Genomic DNA, 20776 nt, shown 5'->3' with positions numbered 1-20776 from the left:
CCAGTGATCATAATTCCATTAGTTTTAAGATAGCTATGGAGAAGGATAGGTCTGGACCAAAAGTTAAAATTCTAAATTGGGGAAAGGCCAATTTTGATGGTATTAGACAGGAACTTTCAGAAGTTGATTGGGAGAGTCTGTTGGCAGGCAAAGGGACGTCTGGTAAGTGGGAGGCTTTCAAAAGTGTGTTAACCAGGGTTCAGGGTAAGCACATTCCTTATAAAGTGAAGGGCAAGGCTGGTAGAAGTAGGGAACCTTGGATGACTCGGGAGATTGAGGCACTAGTCAAAAATAAGAAGGAGGCATATGACATGCATAGGCAGCTGGGATCAAGTGGATCCCTTGAAGAGTATAGAGATTGCCGGAGTAGAGTTAAGAGAGAAATCAGGAGGGCAAAAAGGGGATATGAGATTGCTTTGGCAGATCAGGCAAAGGTGAATCCAAAGAGCTTCTACAAATACATAAAGGGCAAAAGGGTAACTAGGGAGAGAGTAGGGCCTCTTAAGGATCAACAAGGTCATCTAAGTGCGGAACCACAAGAGATGGGTGAGATCCTGAATGAATATTTCACATCGGTATTTACGGTTGAGAAAGGCATGGATGTTAGGGAACTTGGGGAAATAAATAGTGATGTCTTGAGGAGTGTACATATTACAGAGAGGGAGTTGCTGGAAGTCTTAACGCGCAAGATAGATAAATCTCCGGGACCTGATGAAATGTATCCCAGGACGTTATGGGAGGTTAGGGAGGAAATTGCGGGTCCCCTAGCAGAGATATTTGAATCATCCACCGCTACAGGTGAGGTGCCTGAAGATTGGAGGGTAGCAAATGTTGTGCCTTTGTTTAAGAAGGGCGGCAGGGAAAAGCCTGGGAACTACAGACCAGTGAGCCTGACATCTGTAGTGGGTAAGTTGTTAGAGGGTATTCTGAGGGACAGGATCTACAGGCATTTGGAGAGGCAGGGACTAATTAGGAACAGTCAGCATGGTTTTGTGAGAGGAAAATCATGTCTCACGAATTTGATTGAGTTTTTTGAAGGGGTAACCAAGAAGATAGATGAGGGCTGTGCAGTAGACGTGGTCTACATGGACTTCAGCAAAGCATTTGACAAGGTACCGCATGGTAGGTTGTTACATAAGGTTAAATCTCATGGGATCCAAGGTGAGGTAGCCAATTGGATACAAAATTGGCTTGACGACAGAAGACAGAGGGTGGTTGTCGAGGGTTGTTTTTCAAACTGGATGCCTGTGTCCAGCGGTGTGCCTCAGGGATCGGTGCTGGGTCCGCTGTTATTTGTTATTTATATTAATGATTTGGATGAGAATTTAGGAGGCATGGTTAGTAAGTTTGCAGATGACACCAAGATTGGTGGCATTGTGGACAGTGAAGAAGGTTATCTAGGATTGCAATGGGATCTTGATAAATTGGGCCAGTGGGCCGATGAATGGCAGATGGAGTTTAATTTAGATAAATGTGAGGTGATGCATTTTGGTAGATCGAATCGGGCCAGGACCTACTCCGTTAATGGTAGGGCGTTGGGGAGAGTTATAGAACAAAGAGATCTAGGAGTACAGATTCATAGCTCCTTGAAAGTGGAGTCACAGGTGGATAGGGTGGTGAAGAAGGCATTCAGCATGCTTGGTTTCATTGGTCAGAACATTGAATGCAGGAGTTGGGATGTCTTGTTGAAGTTGTACAGGGCATTGGTGAGGCCACACTTGGAGTACTGTGTACAGTTCTGGTCACCCTATTATAGAAAGGATATTATTAAACTAGAAAGAGTGCAGAAAAGATTTACTAGGATGCTACCGGGACTTGATGGTTTGACTTACAGGGCGAGGTTAGACAGACTGGGACTTTATTCCCTGGAGAGTAGGAGGTTAAGGGGTGATCTTATAGAAGTCTATAAAATAATGAGGGGCATAGATAAGGTCGATCGTCAAAATCTTTTCCCAAAGGTAGGGGAGTCTATAACGAGGGGGCACAGATTTAAGGTGAGAGGGGAGAGATACAAAAGGATCCAGAGGGGCAATTTTTTCAATCAAAGGGTGGTGAGTGTCTGGAACGAGCTGCCAGAGGCAGTAGTAGAGGCGGGTACAATTTTGTCTTTTAAAAAGCATTTGGACAGTTACATGGGGAAGATGGGTATCGAGGGATATGGGCCAAGTGCAGGCAATTGGGACTAGCTTAGTGGTATAAATTGGGCGACATGGACATGTTCGGCCGAAGGGCCTGTTTCCATGTTGTAACTTCTATGATTCTATGATTCTATGATCCATCTGTCCTGTTTGCTTCGACTGTTCTTCGTGGTGGCAAGTTCCACATTCTCACCACATCAGAGACCATCTGATATCGATGACCTCTCGTTCTGGCCTCCGCCGCAAGATGGAAACATTTCATCTATCTGTCTGCCCGATGGAACCTTTTAATTATCTTAAAGTAAGTGTTCATTGTCTGGAAGGTGCTGCCTGATAGGACGGTGGAGACAGATTCAATTGCAGCTTTTAAAAGGGAATTTGATAAACACTTGAAGGGGTTAAATTTGAAAGACTGCAGGGAAAGAGCGGCGGAATGGGACTAATTGGATTGCTCTTACAAAGAGCTGGCAACGGCTCAATGGACCAAATGGCCTCCTTCTGTGCTGTAACCAGTCTAAGATTGTAAGATTCTGCGTCTGTGCAGTGCCTGATCAAAGTCAAAGAAACTGAGGCAAGCGAAGGAATCAGGCTCAGGGGAAGGTGTCAAATTCTGGAGGAGGAGTCCGGCTTTGGTGGAGGAATGAGGCTCTGGAGGGTGATTCAGCCTCTGGGGGAGGAGACAGGGTCTGGGGGAGGGGTCAGAATCTGGGGGCGGAGTCAGACGCTGGGGGAGGAGTCAGACTATGGAGGACGAGTCAGACATTGGGGAGGTGTCAGAAAGGGTGCGGGGGCGTCAGGACTCTGGGGGCGGAGTCCGGACTCTGGGGGCGAAGTCAGACTCTGAGGGTGGAGTCAGGCTCTTGCGGAGCGGTCAGGCTCTGGAGGAGGAGTCAGGCTCTGGGGGAGGAGTCAGACTCTGGAGGAGGAGTCAGGCTCTTGGGGGCCGGTCAGGCTCTGGAGGAGGAGTCAGGCTCTGGGGGAGGAGTCAGACTCTGGGGGAGCCTTCAGACTTTCAGGGAGGTGACAGGCTCTGGGGCAAAAGGCAATAGGAAGAGGTGAGTAAGGGTGTCAAAAAAACAATTCAGAAAGCAATGAGAAACTAGGAAATTAATTCTGAAGGAATATAAAAAGAAATAATAAATTATTCTACAGGCACATCAATAACGAAAGGGTACTTACCAAAAGCATTGAGCCACTCAGGGATACACAAGATAAACTCACAGACAATGACAGTGAAATGGCAGAAATATTGAATACTTACTTTGCCTCAGTATTTACCAGAAGAGACTAACAAGGTGCGCAGGACATTAGAAGAAGAGATCAGAAAAGTTGTAAAGACATTTAAGAAAGAAAGGGGGAGTTAATTGATAAACTAATCAAACTTAGAGAGGATAAAACCTCCGGTCTGGAGAAAGTGGATCAGTACATATCAAAAGTAGTGAGGGAAGAGCTAACAGAGGCACTAATGCAAATATAAATACATTGACTAGAAAAGGGAATAGTGTCAGAGGCCTGGCGGATAGGTAATGTTATTCCTAAAACAAAAAGGGGAGATCGAACAAGCCCAGTGGACGATCAACCAGTTAGTTCAACGTAGGCGGGAAAAAAAATGATAATTGAATCTTTACTCGAAGATGAAAGAGAAAAATATCTAGAAAACTGAAACATAATGAAGAGTCGTCAGAACGGATATCAAAAGGGAACGTCATGTTTGACCAAACTTATTGAATCCTTTGACGAAGTAACATAAAGAGTAGACAAGAGTAAAGTAGTAGATGTAATATATTTGGATTTACCGAAGGCCTTCAATAAGTTACCAAATTGCAGACGCATGATTACGACCAGGGCGTGTGAGTCAGGGGACGGGTAGCAGAATGCATAGCAAGCTGGCTGCAAAACAGAAAACAAAGAGTAGGGGTTAAAGATAGTTACTCAGACTCGCAAAAATTGGGAAGTGATGTTCCACAGGGATCGGTGCTTGGACCACTGTTCTTCGACTCGGAAATCAATAGTACAATTTCGAAATTTGCAGGCATTGCGATATTGGCGAGTGCAGTTAATGCAAAGGAAGAATGGGTTAAATTGCAAGAAGACATTAATAAACTTGCAGAACGGGCGTGAAATTGGCAAATGAATTCCAATGTAAGTAAGGGTGAGATGGTGCATTTTGGTAGGAAGAATAAGGAGGCCACATACTGCTTGGTTAAAAAGAGTGTAAATGGGGTGGAGGAGTAAAGGGAACTGGGGCTCCAGATTCTCAAATTAATAAAAGCAGCAACAAAGGTTAAAATGGCCTTCAAAAGGCAAACCAAGCACTGGGGTTCATTTCTAGAGTGATAGGATTGAAAATTAGGGAAGTTACGTTCAACTTGTATCGAACTTTGTTAAGACCACACTGTGTAGAGATCTATGCTACATATTATACAAAGGATATAGAGGCATCGGAGAAGGTGCAAAAATATTCACTAGGATGATACCAAAACTAAGAACATATATCTGTCAGGAAAGTTTAAACAGGCTGCGTCTCTTTCCTCTGGAAAAGAGAAGACCGAGGGGTGACCTGATGGAGGACTTTCAGATAATGAAAGGGTTTGACAAGGTAAACGTGGAGAATATGTTTCCATTTGTGTAAGGCGTGGTGGTGTGTGTCAGCTTCACCTCTGACTTCTGAGCGGTCCGAATCGCTCCCACTCCCTGGGTTCTCGACCTTGGAATTATTTGGGGGTTGTGACAAAGTGCAGCAGAAAACTGGTTTTCAGAAAAAAAACTGGGTTTATTGAAGTCACAAATGAACTTATAACATCAGGATAACACTGAGATTATGCAGACATACAAAGTACACATAGTTAAGAATGGGGAACACACGGCATAACGAGGGAAAATCACCCTACTAATCCCCTTACCCTTGTCCCACCACCAAATCCTAACTAAATTGAACTAGGAGAGGTCGGGGATCATGCTCACCAACCAGGGTTCCTTGACAGTTCGAAATCCAGCCATGTAAGCCGGTTGCAGTTTTTGGGTATGCTCTTTGTGTCCTCTGGGCCCTGCCACCAAAACCAACTTAAAACCTGCTCCAAAACTGCTGCTCCAAAACAGAACTGCTGAGAACCTGCCCCAAAACCAACTTAAAACCTGCTCCAAAACTTCTGCTACAAAACAGAACTGCTTAGAAGCTGCTCCAAAACAACCCCCCCACCACCTCCCCCGTTCGTAACTGGTGGCCCAGTTATACTGTTTTTCGAATTTCTTATCTGAATCCAAAACAAGGTTAGTTCTTTGTCTGAGTATGATGGGCTTCTTCAGGTGATTGTTGGCTTCCTGTCCCCGTAACTAGTCTTTAACTGAAAGCCATTGTATTGATTGGTTTGCATAATTGCATAGATTGCTACCTTCCCTGGTTTAGTCGTTCGCAGCCATAATTTATGCAAGGTTTTGATGGGCTTTAGTTTCGTGTAAGATGAAGTCTTTCTCTGGGTTGATTGTTTTAAAGGGAAGAATGCGTGTTATGTCTTCTCTCATTGTCTGGTTTTCAGGAACAATCCACACTGCACCCAACAAGCCCGGGCATGTCCAGTCCCAGTCCCAGGATTGTGATTTTTTGGAATTCTCTACCCCAGAGGGCTGTGGAAGCTCAGTCGCTGAGTACAGTTAAAACTGAGGTCGATAGATTTTTGGACACGAAGCGAATCAAGGGATATGGGGATCAGGCGGGAAAGTGGAGTTGAGGTTGAAGATCCGCTGTGATCTGATTGAATGGTGGAGCAGGCTCGAGGGGCCAGATGACATCATGCTGCTCCTATGTCTTATGTTCTTATGTATAGGTGTACCGTGGAGAGTACACTTTCGGTCAGTCCCTATAATGTGATAGTGAGTCTCAGGGAACGCACAAATATTGAGAACGGGTGTAGTTAGTGTTTAAATATAACACTAGAAAACTGAGAGACTCTACCAATATTCACAAAGGCTACGTATTCTTGCTACTAACTTATGAGAGGGCAAGGGAAAACTCATATTTAAGGAGATTCACACACTCTACAACGGTTGCAAAGCGATCCAGACAATATACCAATATTTACAAGTAGATCCATAGACTGCACTAAACTTTACTGGACGTGAAGAGACTGGAGTAATATTTACATGGGATCCAGAAACTGTTAGTATTTGGAGAATGATGCAGAGTTGGTGCCAATATTCATGGGGAGTATCCAAAGATGTTTCAACAATAATGGGAAATCATGAGATGGCCCAATGATTTTAGAATTATCCAGAGCCTTTATTGTTGCCTGTAGTAATATTTGCAGGGAAACCCATAGACTGTGCTAATATATACAGTACAATCCAAAAATTGTACCGTTACTTAAAGGTAAACTCAGAGACTTTACCAGTATTTCCAAGATAATCCATTGACTTAGCAATATTGACGGGTTATCCAGAGATTACACCAATATTGGCAGGGTGGTCTTCAAGCTGACTGGTAAAATGATTCTGTTTCTATCTCTGAGTTTAAACCCAACCCTTTAGAAATGGGTAGAATCTAACTGAAATTAATTAATAAATCACGTTCAGAAATAATCTGCAATCTATAATTGAAGCTGCTCTCGCGTCACACCGATGCTATCAGATTGCGGGTCTCATAGTTTCTGTTCTTCCAAATATTAATTTAAGTAATGTGCTGAGCTTTTAGATTGACAACTGTGAAATATTTGGATAAATATATGTTGTGATATAAAATGTATTGGGTTGAAAGGCGTTAACTGAACCTGTTTATTCAGTGACTGTACTTCAATCAGCCTCCACGGGCCCTAATTGTTTCACTGGAGAGTTTCCCTTTTCTATAAATAAGGAGCTCCTTGCAATGTGTTATCCCATATTGTCAGGTGAAGTCCCAACTCCGGCCTTAACAGGGATCAGCGGCTCGACAGAGAGTGGGAGAAAGCGTCTGAATCTGAGAACAATAAATTGGAAAGTGACAAGAATGGGCCATAAACTGAGGACAGTAGATTGGAATGTTAAAACAATGGGTCATAATCTGGTTACAATAGATTGGAATGTTACAACAATGGGCAGGAGTTTCTCCTGGGAGTTTGATTATCTTTCTGCAAATTATGATAGACTAAGATTAGCTGTTCGGATATACTTGGCACTTCTGATTATACAAAGGATTTACTATCCCATCCTCGCTGTTGCAGGTGTCCCTGGTAATATTCTATATTATTAATTCCCTCAACCATGTTTAACTTTATTACTGTTCTTCTCATTTACTTCCCCTTCCTTGATGCTGTTGCTGCGCCTGGTCATTCTCTGTATCAAACTATCGATTCTATAATCCACGATTAACTGTACGCATATTCCTCTCATTTATTCCTTCAAGTTCGCTGATTTTGGTGATCCTGGTGAGTTCAATATCGAGCTGTTATTTATATGTCCCACGTTTCACCGTATTACATTTCTTGTGAGTTACCATCCCCTCCTTTCTGCAGTTAGTGTTCCTGGATAGTCTCCATATTCACCCATTAACTCGAGAAAACAGGTTTCACTGTATTATTATTCTTGTCATTTACAATTCCCTCCTCGCTTCTATTGGTGTCCCTGGTAATCCTCTATATCCTATTTCCAGCTATTAGTTCTCCAAGCCACGTTTCACTGTATAACTGTTCTTGTAAATTACAATCCCCTCCTCGCTGCTGTTGGTATTCCTGTTAACTTCTATATCAGCTATTAATTCTATAACACGTGTTTCACTGTGATACTGTTCTTCCCGTTTACTGTCTACTCCCCGATGATGATGCTATTGTTGATAAGCCTCCATATCCAGCTGTTAGTTTTGTAAACTACTTTTCACTGTATTACTGTTCTCGTAATTTACTGCCGCATCTTCACTTCTCCTGGAGCTCCTGCTTAGCATGCATATGTATATGGGGGATTCGGGACGCAAGGTGTAACTACGATGTTTGCTGGTAAGTTTCTATATCTATATGCGAACTCTGGGAAGGAGATGAAATTACGGGATCTCCTGGTAGATCTTTATATCTACATCTGTTTCCAGGATGCGAGATGTAATTACGGCGTCTCCTGGTAAGTCTCTGCACCATCATGTGTTTCCAGGATGCGAGATATAATTACGGGGTCTCCTGGTCTCTATATCTACATGTGTTTCCAGGATGCGAGATGAAATTGCGGGGTCTCCTGGTAAGTCTCGATATCTACATGTGTTTCCAGGAAGCGAGATGTAATTACGGAGTCTCCTGGTTTGTCTCTTTATCCATTTGGGGTTGTCGGGATCGGAGATGTAATTACGGGGTCTCCTCGTAAACCTCTATATCTATATCGGTTTCCAGGATGAAAGGTAATTACGGGTTTTCCATCTAAGTCTCCATAGCTACATTATTTATCCGGGATGGGAGATGTAATTCTGGGCTGTCCTCTTCATTCTCTGTATCCATATGGGGTTTCTCCGATGGGAGATATAATTACGGTGGTCTCCTGCTGATAAATTATATCCATATGGTGTTTCCAGGATTGGAAATGCAATTAAGCGATTCCCTGGTAAGTCTACATCTGTATCTGGTTTCCAGGATGGAAACTCGGCCTCCTTGGATGTGTCTAAATAGGTATGGGGTATCAGGAATGGGAGTTATAATTACAGGATTTCTTAGTCTGTCCCTATATCTGTATGGGTTTTCCGTGATGGGAGATGTCATTACGGGGACTCCACGTAAGTCTCTATCTCAATATGGGTTTCCGGGATGGGCGATGTAATTTTGGGGTCTCCTCGTAAGACTTTGCACCTATATGGGGTTTCTGGAATGGGTGATAAAATTACGGGATTCTGCTGCTAATTCTGAATATCTATTTGGGGTTTCTGGGATGTTAAATGTAATTACAGGCGTCTCCTGATAAGTCTTGCTATCGATATGGGGTTTCCGGAATTGGTGATCTAATTACCGGCACGCTTCTTAGGTCGTTATATCTTGAAGCGGTCTCTGGGATAGGTGATGTAATTGCGGAGGTGTCCTGCTAAGTCTTTATATCTATGTAGGGTTCCAGAATGGGAGATGTAATTCCGATATCTACTGGCATGTCCCTTTATCGATATGGGTTTTCTTGGATGGGAGATGCAATTACGGGAATTCCTGCTGATTGTCTATAATTTATATGGATCTTCTGGGAAGGTAAATGTAATTGCATGGTCTCCTGGTAAGTCTCTATATCGATATAGGGTTTCTGGGATAGAAGAGATATTACATGGTCTCCTTGTATGTCTCTATATCGATATGGGGTTTCTGGGATAGAAGAGAAATTACGGGGTCTCCTGGTTTCTGGGATAGAAGAAAAATTACGGGTCTCCTGGTACGTCTCTATATCGATATGGGGTTTCTGGGATATAAGGTATAATTACAGGGTCTCCTGGTAAGTCTCTAAATCTATTTGTTTTTTTCGGGGTGGAAGTTTTAATCAGAGGGTCTCTTGGTAAGTCTCGATAAAGATATGGGGTTTCCCGGATTGAAGTTGTAATTACAGGGTCTTCCCGTATGTTTCGATAAATATGTGGGTTTTTCCGGTCTGGAAGTTGTAATTAGAGGGTCTCTTGGTAAGTCTCGATAGAGATATGGTGTTTCCGGGATGGAAGTTATAATTACGGGGTCTCCTGGTAAGTCGTTAGATCTATATCAGGTTTTCCGGAATGGAAGATGTAACTGCAGGGTCTCCTGCTGAGCCTCTATTACCAAATGCGATTTGGAGGATGGGAGCTGTGTTTACCCAGGTCTTCTGGGTGTGAGATTTCATGCAACATGTGTCCCTGGGAGTTAAGCTCTGTGATCAGGAGCCTGTGTGTGAGGTTGCTTTAAGAGGGCCCTTGGGGTGTGTCAGTATTTACAGTGGGTTCTGGACAGAATGTCACTATTGATAAATAATCCCTGGGATTGTGTCAATATTCAGAGGAAATGTAATTGAAGTTCTCAGTATTTGCAGAATGTTTGGGAGTGGTTGAGCGTTTACAGGGTTTGGTAAAGTGAGACAGGATTCTCAGGGAGTCCCCGGGAATGTTTTCAATCAAGTTCCGAACCTTGGAGTGTCTCAGAGATGCCATAGAATCCTCGGAGAATGTCATTATTAATAAACAGTACAGGAAGTATGTCAGTATATACACAGGGTCTGGGAGTATGTCAGTATATACACAGGGTCTGGGAGTATGTCAGTGTTTTCAGCAGGTTGCGAGCTGCGTTACATTATTCGTAGGATGTTCGCAGGCGAGTTCCAGGATTTATAGGATGTTTCTCAGTGAGTATCAGTATTCACTGGATGTTCTTTAGTAAAGTTCAGTATTTAAAGAATGTTCCTGCACGAGTGCCAGTAATTAAAGCATGTCGCTAGGCGAGTCATGTTATTCACTAGATTTTCCTGCATGAGTCTCAATAAATAGATGAAGTAACGTATGGAGTATTACTATTTACAGGATGCAGTTGTGAGGGTGACCGCATTTAGAGGATATTCCTGAGTGAGTGTCAATATTTACAGGATGTTTCTGAGTGAGTGTCAATATTTACAGGAAGTTCCTGAGTGAGTGTCAATATTTACAGCATGTTACTGAGTGAGCGTCAATATTTACAGCATGTTACTAGGCAAGTGTCAGTATTTACAAAATGTTCCTGAGTGAGTGTCGCTCTTTAAAGGTTGTTCCAGATGGAGTGTCTGTATTTAGAGAATGTTCCTGGGTAAGTGTCAATATTACAGAGTGTGAGTATTTCAAGGAGTTTCCTGGGTGAGTGTCAGAATTTACAGGTTTTTCCCGAGAGAGTGTCAGTATTAACTGAATGTACTTGTGTGAATGTCAGTATTTACAGGATGTTCCTGAGTGAGTGTCAGTATTTACAGGATGTTCCTGAGTGAGTGTCATTATTTACAGTTGTTACTGAGTGAGTGTCAGTATTTACAGTATGTTCCAGAATGTATGTCAGTATTGACAGGATGTTCCTGGGTCACTGTCAGTATTTACCGATTATTCCTGGGTCACTGTCAGTATTTACAGGATGTTCCGGAGTGAGTGTCATTATTTACGGATTATTACTTGGTCAGTGTCAGTATTTGCTGCTTTTTTCCTGAGTGAGTTTCTATATTTACAGGATATTTCTGTGTGAGTGCCAGTCCTTACAGGATCTTCCTGCGTGATGTTTGTATTTACAGCATGTTCCTGGGTGAGTGTCTTTATTTAGATGATGACCCTGGGCGAATGTCAGTATTTGCAGGATGATCCTGAGTGAGTGTCTGTGTATACAAGATGTTTTCGAGTTAGTGTCAATATTTACAGGATGTTCCTGAGTGAGTATCATTATTTATAGGATGTTCCTGAGTGAGTGTCAGTACTTACAGTATGATTCTGAGTAAGTGGCAGTATTTACAGGATGTTCTTGATTGATTGGCAGTGTTTACAGGATGTTCCTGAGTGAGTGGCAGTTTTTACAGGATGTTCGTGAGTGAGTGTCAATATATACCGGATGTGCCTGAGCGTGTGTCTTTATTTACAGGATGTTGCTGCGTGTTTATCACGACTTACAGGATGTTCCTGGGCGAGTGTCAGTGTTTACAGCATGTTCCTGAGTGCGCGTGAACATTTACAGGATGTTCCCGAGTGAGTATCAGTATTTAAACGATGTTCCCGAATGAGTTTCAGCATATACAGCATGTTCCTTGGTGAGTGTCAGTATTCACACGATGTTCCCGAGTGAGTGTCAGAATTAAACGTTGTTCCTCAGTGAGTGTCTGTGCATACAGGATGTTCCTTAGTGAGTGTCAGTATTTACGGATTATTCCTTGGTCAGTGTCAGTACTTGCTGCTTTTTTTTTCCCTATGTGTGTTTCTACATTTGCAGGATGTTCCTGTGTGAGTGCCAGGACTTACAGGATCTTCCAGCGTGATGTTTGTATTTACAGCATGTTCCTGGGTGAGCATCTTTATTTAGATGATGACCCTGGGCGAATGCCAGTATTTACAGGGTGTTCCTGATGGAGTGTCTTTATTTACAGGATGTTCCTGAGTGAGTGTCTGTATTTACAGGATGTTCCTGAGTGAGTGTCACTATCTACAGGATGTTCCTGAGAGTGTCACTTTTTACAGGATGTTCCTGAGTGAGTGTCTGTATTTACAGGATGTTCCAGAGTGAGTGTCTGTATTTACAGGATGTGCCTGATTGAGTGTCACTCTTTACAGGATGTTGCTGAGTGAGTGTCTGCATTTACAGGATGTTCCAGAGTGAGTGTCTGTATTTACAAAATGTTCGAGAGTGAGTGTCTGTATTTACAGGATGTTCCAGAGTGAGTGTCTATATTTACAAAATGTTCGAGAGTGAGTGTCTGTATTTACAGGATGTTCCAGAGTGAGTGTCTGTATTTACAGGATGTTCCAGAGTGAGTGTCTGTATTTACATGATGTTCCTGATTGAGTGTCTGTACTGACAGGATGTTCCTGAGTGAGTGTCAGTATTTACTGGATATTCCTGAGTGAGTGTCTGTACTGACAGGATGTTCCTGTGTGAGTGCTTGTATTTACAGCATGTTCCTAGGTGAATGTTCTTATTCACAGGATGTTCCTGAGTGATTCTCAGCAATTACATGATGTTCCTGGTTCTGTGTCGTAATTTGCAGGATGATCCTTACGACTGTCAGTATTTACACGATGTTCCAGGATGAGCGTCTGTATTAACCCGACGTCCTGAGTGAGTGAGAGTATTTACAGAAAAGCCCTTGAGTCAGTATCAGTATTTGCAGGTATTCCCTGAGTGCATTTCTGTGTTACAGGATGTTCCTGTGTGAGTGTCAGAATTCACAGGATCTTCCTGGGTGAGTTTCATTATTTACAGGATGAACCAGGTGAATGTCAGGATTGACAGGATGTTCATGAGTGACTGTCAGTGTTTACAGGATGTTCCTGGGTGAGTGTCAGTATTTCCATAATCGTCCTTCGTGATGTTCGATTCACAGGATGTACCAGGTGAATGTCAGTATTTATAGGATGTTCCTGGGCGAGGGTAATTATTTGAGGATATTCTTGAGTGAGTGTCAGTATTTACATAATATTCTTGTGTGAATGTCAGTATTGATAGGATTTTCGTGAGTGAGTGTCAATATTTCAAGGAGCATCCTGAGTGAGTGTCTTTATTTACACGATGTTGCTGAGTGAGTGTCAATATTTACAGGATGTTCCGAAGTGAGTGTCAGTATTTACCGGATATCCCTGAGTGAGTGTTAGTATTTACAGATCATTCCAGGCTCATTGTCAACATTTACAGGTTGTTCCTGGGTGAGTGTCAGTAATAACAGGGTTTTCCTGAGAGAGTGTCATTCTTAACGGGAAGTCCTTGTAGAGTGTCAGCATTTAGAGGTTGTTCCTGAATGACTGTTAGTAGTTACAGGATGTTCCTGAATTTGTGTCAGTATTTAAAGAATGTTACTGAGTGAGTGTCAATATTTACAGGAAGTTTCTGAGTGAGTGTCATTATTTGTAGGTTGCTCCTGGGTGAGTGTCAGTATTTACTGATTATTCATGTGTCATTGCCAGTATTTACAGGATGTTCCTGATTGTGTGTCAGTATTTACTGGATGTTCCTCTGTGAGTCTCAGCATTGACAGGATTTTTCTGAGTGAATGTCAGTATTTAGAGGATGTTCCTGAGTGAGTGTCAGTATTAACAGGTTATTCCTGGGTCATTGCCATTATTTGCAGGATCTTCCTGACTGTGCTTCAATATTTACTGGAAGTTCCTCTGTGAGTCTCAGCATTGACAGGACTTTTCTGACTGAGTGTCAGTATTTAAAGGATGTTCCTGAGTGAGTGCCACTATTTACAGGATGATCCTGAGTCAGAGTTATTATTTATTGAATGATCCTGAGTGAGTGTCAGTATTTACAGGAGGTTCCTGATTCAGTATCAGTATTTACAGGATTTTTCTGATTGAGTGTCAGTATTTACAGTATATTCCTGAATGAGTGCCCATATTTACAGGTTGATCCTGAGTGAGAGTCTCTATTTACAGAATGTTCCTTAGTGATTGTCAGTATTCACGCGATGTTGCTTGGTGAGTGTCAGTATTTCCTGGATTCACATGGAGAGCATCTGTATTTACAGGATGTTTCTGAGTGAATGTCAGTGTTGACGGGATATTCCTCTGTGAGTCCACTATTTCCAGGAAGTTCGTGCGTGAGTGTCAGTAATTAAAGGCCGTTCCTGAGTGAGTTGCAGAATTTACAGGACGATCCTGAGTGAGTGTCAGTATTTACAGAATGCTCTTGAGTGAGTGTCAGTATTTGCTGGATGTACCTGGTAAGTATCTGTATTTACAGGATGTTTCTGAGTGAATGTCAGTGTTGACGGGTTATTCCTCTTTGAGTCCATTGTTTACAGGATGTTCGTGCGTGCGTGTCAGTATTTCCAAGATGCTCCTGAGTGAGTGTCAGTATTTACAGGAAGCTTCTGAGTGCGTGTCAGTATTAACAGGATGCTCCTGAGTTAGTGTCAATATTTACTGGTTGCTCCTGAGTGAGTGTCAGTATTTACAGGATGTTCCTGAAAAAGTGCCAATATTTACAGGATGCTCCTGAGTGAGTGTCGATATTTATCAGATGTTCCTGTTTGATTGTCGGTATTTACAGGATGTTCCTCGGTGAGTGTCAGTATTTAGAGGATGTTCCTCGGTGAGTGTCGGTATTTGGAGGATGTTCCTCGGTGAGTGTCAGTATTTAGAGGATGTTCCTCGGTGAGTGTCAGTTGTTGCAGAATGTTCCTGTTTGAGTGTCAGTATTTACAGGATGTTCCTCAGTGAGTGTCAATTTTTTCAGGATGTTCCTTAGTGAGCGTAAGTATTTGCAAGCTGTTCCTGGGTGAGTGTCAGTTTATACAGGATGTTCCTGGGTGAGTGTCATTATTTACAGGATGTTCATGGGTGAGTGTCAGTATATACAGGATGTTCCCCGGTTAGTGTCAGTATTTCAAGAATGTTCCTGAGTGAGTGTCAGTATTTACAGGATGTTCCTGGGTGAGTGTCAGAATTTACATGATGTAGCAGGTGAGTGTCAATAATTACAGGATGTTCCTGCGTGATGTTTTATTTACACGATCGACATGGTGAGTGTTATTTTTTACAGGATGTTCCTGGGTGAGTGTCAGTATTTACAGAATGTTCCTGGGTGAGTGACAGTATTTGCATGGTCTTCCTGCGTGATGTTTTATTTACAGGATGTACCAGGTGAGTGTCAGTATTTAGAGAATGTTCCTGGGCGATTGTCAGTATTTACAGGATGTTCCTGAGTGAGTGTCAGTATTTACAGGATATTCCTGAGTGAGTGTCAGTATTTCCAGGATATTCCTGAGTGAATGTCACTATTTCCAGGATATTCCTTAGTGAGTGTCAGTATTTACAGGATGTTCCTGAGTGAGTGTCAGTATTTACAGGATATTCCTGATTGAATGTCAGTATTTACAGGATATTCCTGAGTGATTGTCATGATTTACAGAATGTTCCTGGGCGAGTGTCATTTTTTACAGGATGTTCTTGAGTGAGGGTCAGTATTTACAGAATATTCTTGTGTGAGTGTCAGTATTGATTGGATGTTGCTGAGTGAATGTCACTATTTACAGGATATTCCTGAGTGAGTGTCAGTTTTTACAGGATTTCCCCGAGTGAGTGTCAGTATTTACAGGATGTTCCTGAGTATGTGTCAGTTTTTACAGGATTTTTCTGAGTGAGTGTCAGTCAGTATTTACAGGATGTTCCTGACTGAGTGTTTTTATTTACACGATGTCCCTGAGTGAGTGTCATTGTGTACGGAACGATCCTGAGTGAGTGTCAGTATTTAAAGTTCGTTCCTGGGTGAGTGTCAATATTTACAGGATGTTCTTGAGTGATTTTCAGTATTTAAAGGTTGTTCTTGAATGAATGTCAGTATTCACAGGATGTTCCTGAGTGAGTTTCAGTATTCACAGGATGTTCCAGAGTGAGTGTCAGTATTTGCAGGTAATTCCTCCATGAGTGTCAGTATTGATAGAATGTTCCTCAGTGATTTTCAGTATTTACAGGATGTTGCTGAGTGAATGTCAGTATTTGCAGGATGTTTCTGTTTGATTATCATTATTTACAGGATGTTCCTGGGTGAGTGTCAGTATTTTCATGATGTCCCTGAGTGTGTGTCACTGTTGACAGAATGTTCCTGGTTGAATGTTTTTTATTCACAGCATGGCCCTGGGTGTGTGTCAGTATTTACAGGATGTTCCTAGGTGAGTGTCAGTATTTACAGAAGGCTCCTGGTTGAATGTCAGTGTATACAGTATATTCCGAGGTGAATCACATTATTTACAGAATGTTCCTCGTTGACTGTCTGTATTTACAGCAGGGTCCCGGGTGAGTGTCATTGCTTAAAGAATGTTCCTGGGTGAGTGTCAGTATTTTGGCGATGTTCCTGTTTTAGTGTCAGTATTTGCAGGAATTTCCTGTTTGACTGTCAGTATTTACTGGATGTTCCTAGCTGAGTGTCATTATTTACAGGATGTTCCGAGGTGAGTGTCAGTATTTATAGATTGTTCCTAGGTGGGTGTCAGTATTTAGACGATGTTCCTGGGTCAGTGTCAGTATTTACAGGATGTTACTCGATGAGTGTCAGTATTTACAGGATGTTACTCGGTGAGTGTCAGTATTGAAAGATTGTTCCTAGGTGAGTGTCAGTATTTATAGATTGTTCCTAGGTGAGTGTCAGTATTTATAGAATGTTCCACGTGAGTGTCAGTATTTATAGATTGTTCCTAGGTGAGTTTCAGTATTTATAGATTGTTCCACGTGAGTGTCAGTATTTAGACGATGTTCCTGGTTCAGTGTCAGGATTTGCTGGATGCTCCAAGTTGAGTGTCAGTATTTCTAGATTGTTCCGAGGTGAGTGACAGTATTTATAGATTGTTCCTAGGTGAGTGTCAGTATTTATAGATTGTTCATAGGTGAGTGTCAGTATTTAGACGATGTTCCTGGGTCAGTGTCAGTATTTGTAGGATGTTACTAGGTAAGTGTTAGTATTTATTGATTGTTACTTGGTGAATGTCAGTATTTAGAGGATGTTCTTGGGAGAGTTACAGTTTTATCAAGATGTTCTGGGTGAGTGTAAGTATTTGCAGCCTGTTACGAGGTGACTGTCAGTATTTACAGGTTGTTCCCAGGTGAGTGTTAGTATTTACAGGATGTTCCTCGCTTAGTGTCAGTATTTCAAGAATGTTCCTGTTTGAGTGTCAGTATTTAGAGGATGTTCCTTTGTGAGTGTCAGTATTTACAGGATGTTCCTGAGTGAGTGTCATTATTTATAGGATATTCCTAGCTGAGGATCATTATTTTCACAATTTTCCTCAGTGAGTGTCATTATTTACAGGATGTTCCTGGTTAAGTAACAGTATTTATGGAATGTTCCGAGGTGAGTGTCAGTATTTAAAGGATGTTCCATGTTGAGTGTCAGTATTTACAGGATGTTCCTGGTTGAGTGTCAGTGTTTACAGGATGTTCCTGGTTAAGTGTCACTATGTACAGGATGTTTTTGTTGAGTGTCAGTATTTACAGGTTGTTTCTAAATTTGTGTCAGTATTTGCTGGATCTTTCTATTTGTGTGTCAGTAATTATACGTTATTCTCAAGTGATTATCACTCTTTACTGGATGTTCCTTTGTGCGTGGCAGTACTTGTGGGATGCATAAACTTTTTTTGTATTCCCGTTAGTTTAAAATCTGAGAAGTTATCTAATCGACGTGTTGAAAGTCACAAATGGATTGAATCGGGTAGATATCGAATTTTTTTTTCCATTCTGGTGGAATCCAAAAGTATAGGGCAAATTATTCCATTTAGGAGCGAAATCAGGAGGCACTTTTTCACATAACGGGTAGTGGAAACCTTGAACACTCTTCCCCAAATGGATGTGTGTATTGGATCAATTCACATTTTCGAGACTGAAATCGATAGTTTTGTGTTTATTAACAAATTATATGGATCAAGAGGTCGGTAAAAGGAGTTGAGATGTAAATCAGCCATTATCTTATTGGATGGTGAACAGACTCGAGCGGCTCAATGGCCCACTCCTGGTCCTTTGTTCTAGATTCGCATTGACTTATTGTTATAGAACCTATATTTACCAACGCACTCGGGCTTTGCCTGAATGGGCACGCACCCTGGTAACCCTGTAAGTATTGACTCACCCACCCATGTAAACACTGACGCATTCTGGCGTCTGCCTGAATATGTACACGCTCTGGTACTGTTTCGTTCGGCCTCAGCTGGAGTATTGTGCCCAATTCTGGGAACCATACTTTAGAAAGTTCGTCAAAGAAAGAGTGCAGAGGCCATTGGCTAAAATGGTGGCAGGGATAAAGGGTTTCATTATGCGGAGAGACGAGTGAAGCTGGGATTGTTCACTTAGAGCAGAAAAAGCCATGCGGAGATTTAATAAAGATGTTCAAACTAATGAGGGTTTTTGATAGAGTAAACAAGTAGAAACTGTATCCACTGGCAGGAGGGTCGGTTACCAAAGGAACGGATTTAAGAAAATTGGCAAAGAAAGCAGGGGAAGATGGGGAGAATTTTTTTTTCATGCAGCAAGTTGTTATGATCTGGAATGTATTGTCTGAAAGGTGGTGGAAGAATATTTAACAGTAGCTTTCAAAAGGTAATTGGATACATACTTGAAAAGGAAACATTTTCAGGCCTTTAGGGAAAGGGCAGGGGAGTGGGACTAACTGGGTAACTCTTTCAAAGAGCCGGCACGGGTACGGTGGACCGAGTTTCCTCCTTGTCTTTATGATTCTTTTACTGTTTGAAATATTGACACTGTCCACCGACCCTTTTCTGGACTGACACGGTCTGGAGACTGAATGAAAAGATCAACATTAATGGGGATTTCGTGAATGTACCAATTGTTCAGAGGGTTTCAGGGACTATACCACATTAACACGGGATCCAGAGACTGTAGGAATATTGAAAGTTGGATTAATGGATGCCCTGAATGTTTATAGGGGCGCTTAGAATCTGTGGCCATATCGACAAGAGTTAAAGGGACGGTCCGATTTTAACAAGTGGGTCCACAGATTATGAAAATATTTACTTTAGAATCACGGATTGTGTTAATATTTACACTTGATTCAAAGGATCTACCAATATTTACAGGGGGATCTGTTTCATTGGAAACCTATTGTCTTTCATGTGTAATTTAATCCCGTTCATTTATTTAGTTCTCAATCCACTCCTGATTCCAGCAGAAATCTCTGTTTGTTTCACTATTCCCCAGTACAATCACTATTATTATATTTAAACTCTGTCTCCAGTGGAAAGCCGTATCACAAGTATAATAATCAGATCCATCACTGGATGCAGTAATAAAGGAGCAAATTTCACCACGAACTTCATCAAACTGTTGCTTTTGCTCCCAGCCTGATGTATAATTTCCCTGTTTATTTCCCTTCCTTACAGTTAACTTAGTGACAATTGTGATCCTGTCCCGAGGAAAGTGCGGCCTCTCCAAATGTGTCACTCGCTACCTGGTGGCCATGGCAGCGGCGGATCTATTGGTCGTTATCATCGATCTGATTTTGAGGCAGATTCCCATTGCTTATTACGAACTATTACTTTTACTCGATAACATCCCCGTGTGTAATATCCACGCCGTCCTGCTTTATGCAGCCACAGACTGTTCTGTCTGGTTCACCGTCACTTTCACCTTTGATCGATTTGTCGCCATTTGTTGCCAGAAACTGAAAACTAAATATTGCACCGAGAAAACGGCGGCTGTGGTTCTGGGAACAGTGACTGTGCTGAGCTGTTTAAAGGACATCACCTGGTACTTTATGTTATCGCGTTGGTATACTCTTGGCAACGTCCCCTGGTTTTGTACTGTCGAGGGCAGTGTTAACGATTGGCGGGTATGGGGAGCAATCGAAATTCTTCATTATATTCTAACCCCGGGGGTCCCATTTCTTCTGATTCTTCTGCTCAATGTTTTAATCGTGAAACACATTGTAGCGTCCAACAGAGCCCGCAGGAGACTCCGGGACCACAGCAGTGAAGAGGGTCCCAGTGACCCAGAAATTACGAGTCGAAGGAAGTCCATTATTTTACTGTTCGTCATCTCGGGGAATTTCATTCTGTTATGGGCGATGTTTACGTTGTATTCTATATGGATGCGGGTGTTGGGTTTCACAGATCGGAATGTAATACCGCCTATCTTTCTCATGGAACTGGGATTCATGCTCCAGCTCCTGAGTTGCTGCACAAACACTTGTATTTATGCTGTGACCCAGACTAAATTCAGAGAGCAGTTGAAGAATTTGTTTAAATATCCCTTTTCTCTAATTGTTAAAACCATTAAATGATGAGAAGAACGGAAGAATTCCCAGCATCAGAACTCAATCCTCTTTCATATTCTGTCCGACCCGCTCCGCCCCCGGGGTCTGTGCTATAGAGATATTGGGGTCAATCGGCTATGACACTGAACCAGTCCAAAATGCGATCATCGGTTCCCAATTTGAATGGAGGTTTGGGGACGATCACAACCTCTGAGCTCCCTGCAGTGCTTCTTGAATGGGGCCGGGAATTTCACTACTGCTTCCTGTCGAGACATTGTGGGA

General features: G+C 42.2%; 1 protein-coding gene across 1 annotated transcript; it reads left to right on the top strand.

Annotated features, from left to right (window-relative positions):
• The first annotated feature begins 7116 nt into the window (after nt 1-7116).
• LOC137312963 (probable G-protein coupled receptor 139) lies at nt 7117-20521 on the top strand. The gene is made up of 2 exons (XM_067979322.1): nt 7117-7339; nt 19623-20521. Exons 1-2 carry the CDS (start codon nt 7117-7119, stop codon nt 20519-20521), a joined length of 1122 nt encoding a protein of 373 aa, XP_067835423.1.
• Nucleotides 20522-20776: the final 255 nt, after the last annotated feature.

The sequence above is a fragment of the Heptranchias perlo genome, unplaced genomic scaffold, assembly GCF_035084215.1.
Source record: "Heptranchias perlo isolate sHepPer1 unplaced genomic scaffold, sHepPer1.hap1 HAP1_SCAFFOLD_44, whole genome shotgun sequence".
Lineage (NCBI taxonomy): Eukaryota > Metazoa > Chordata > Chondrichthyes > Hexanchiformes > Hexanchidae > Heptranchias > Heptranchias perlo.
The sequence above is the reverse complement of the archived record's forward strand: the minus strand, read 5'-3'. Positions and strand labels throughout refer to the sequence as shown.

Excerpts from the sequence above, each read along its gene's own strand:
- LOC137312963 (XM_067979322.1), top strand. The coding sequence starts at position 7,117 with ATGGGCCATAAACTGAGGACAGTAGATTGGAATGTTAAAACAATGGGT. Across the intron at positions 7,340-19,622 it reads CGCTGTTGCAGGTGTCCCTG|TTAACTTAGTGACAATTGTG; the intron begins GTAATATTCTAT and ends CCTTCCTTACAG.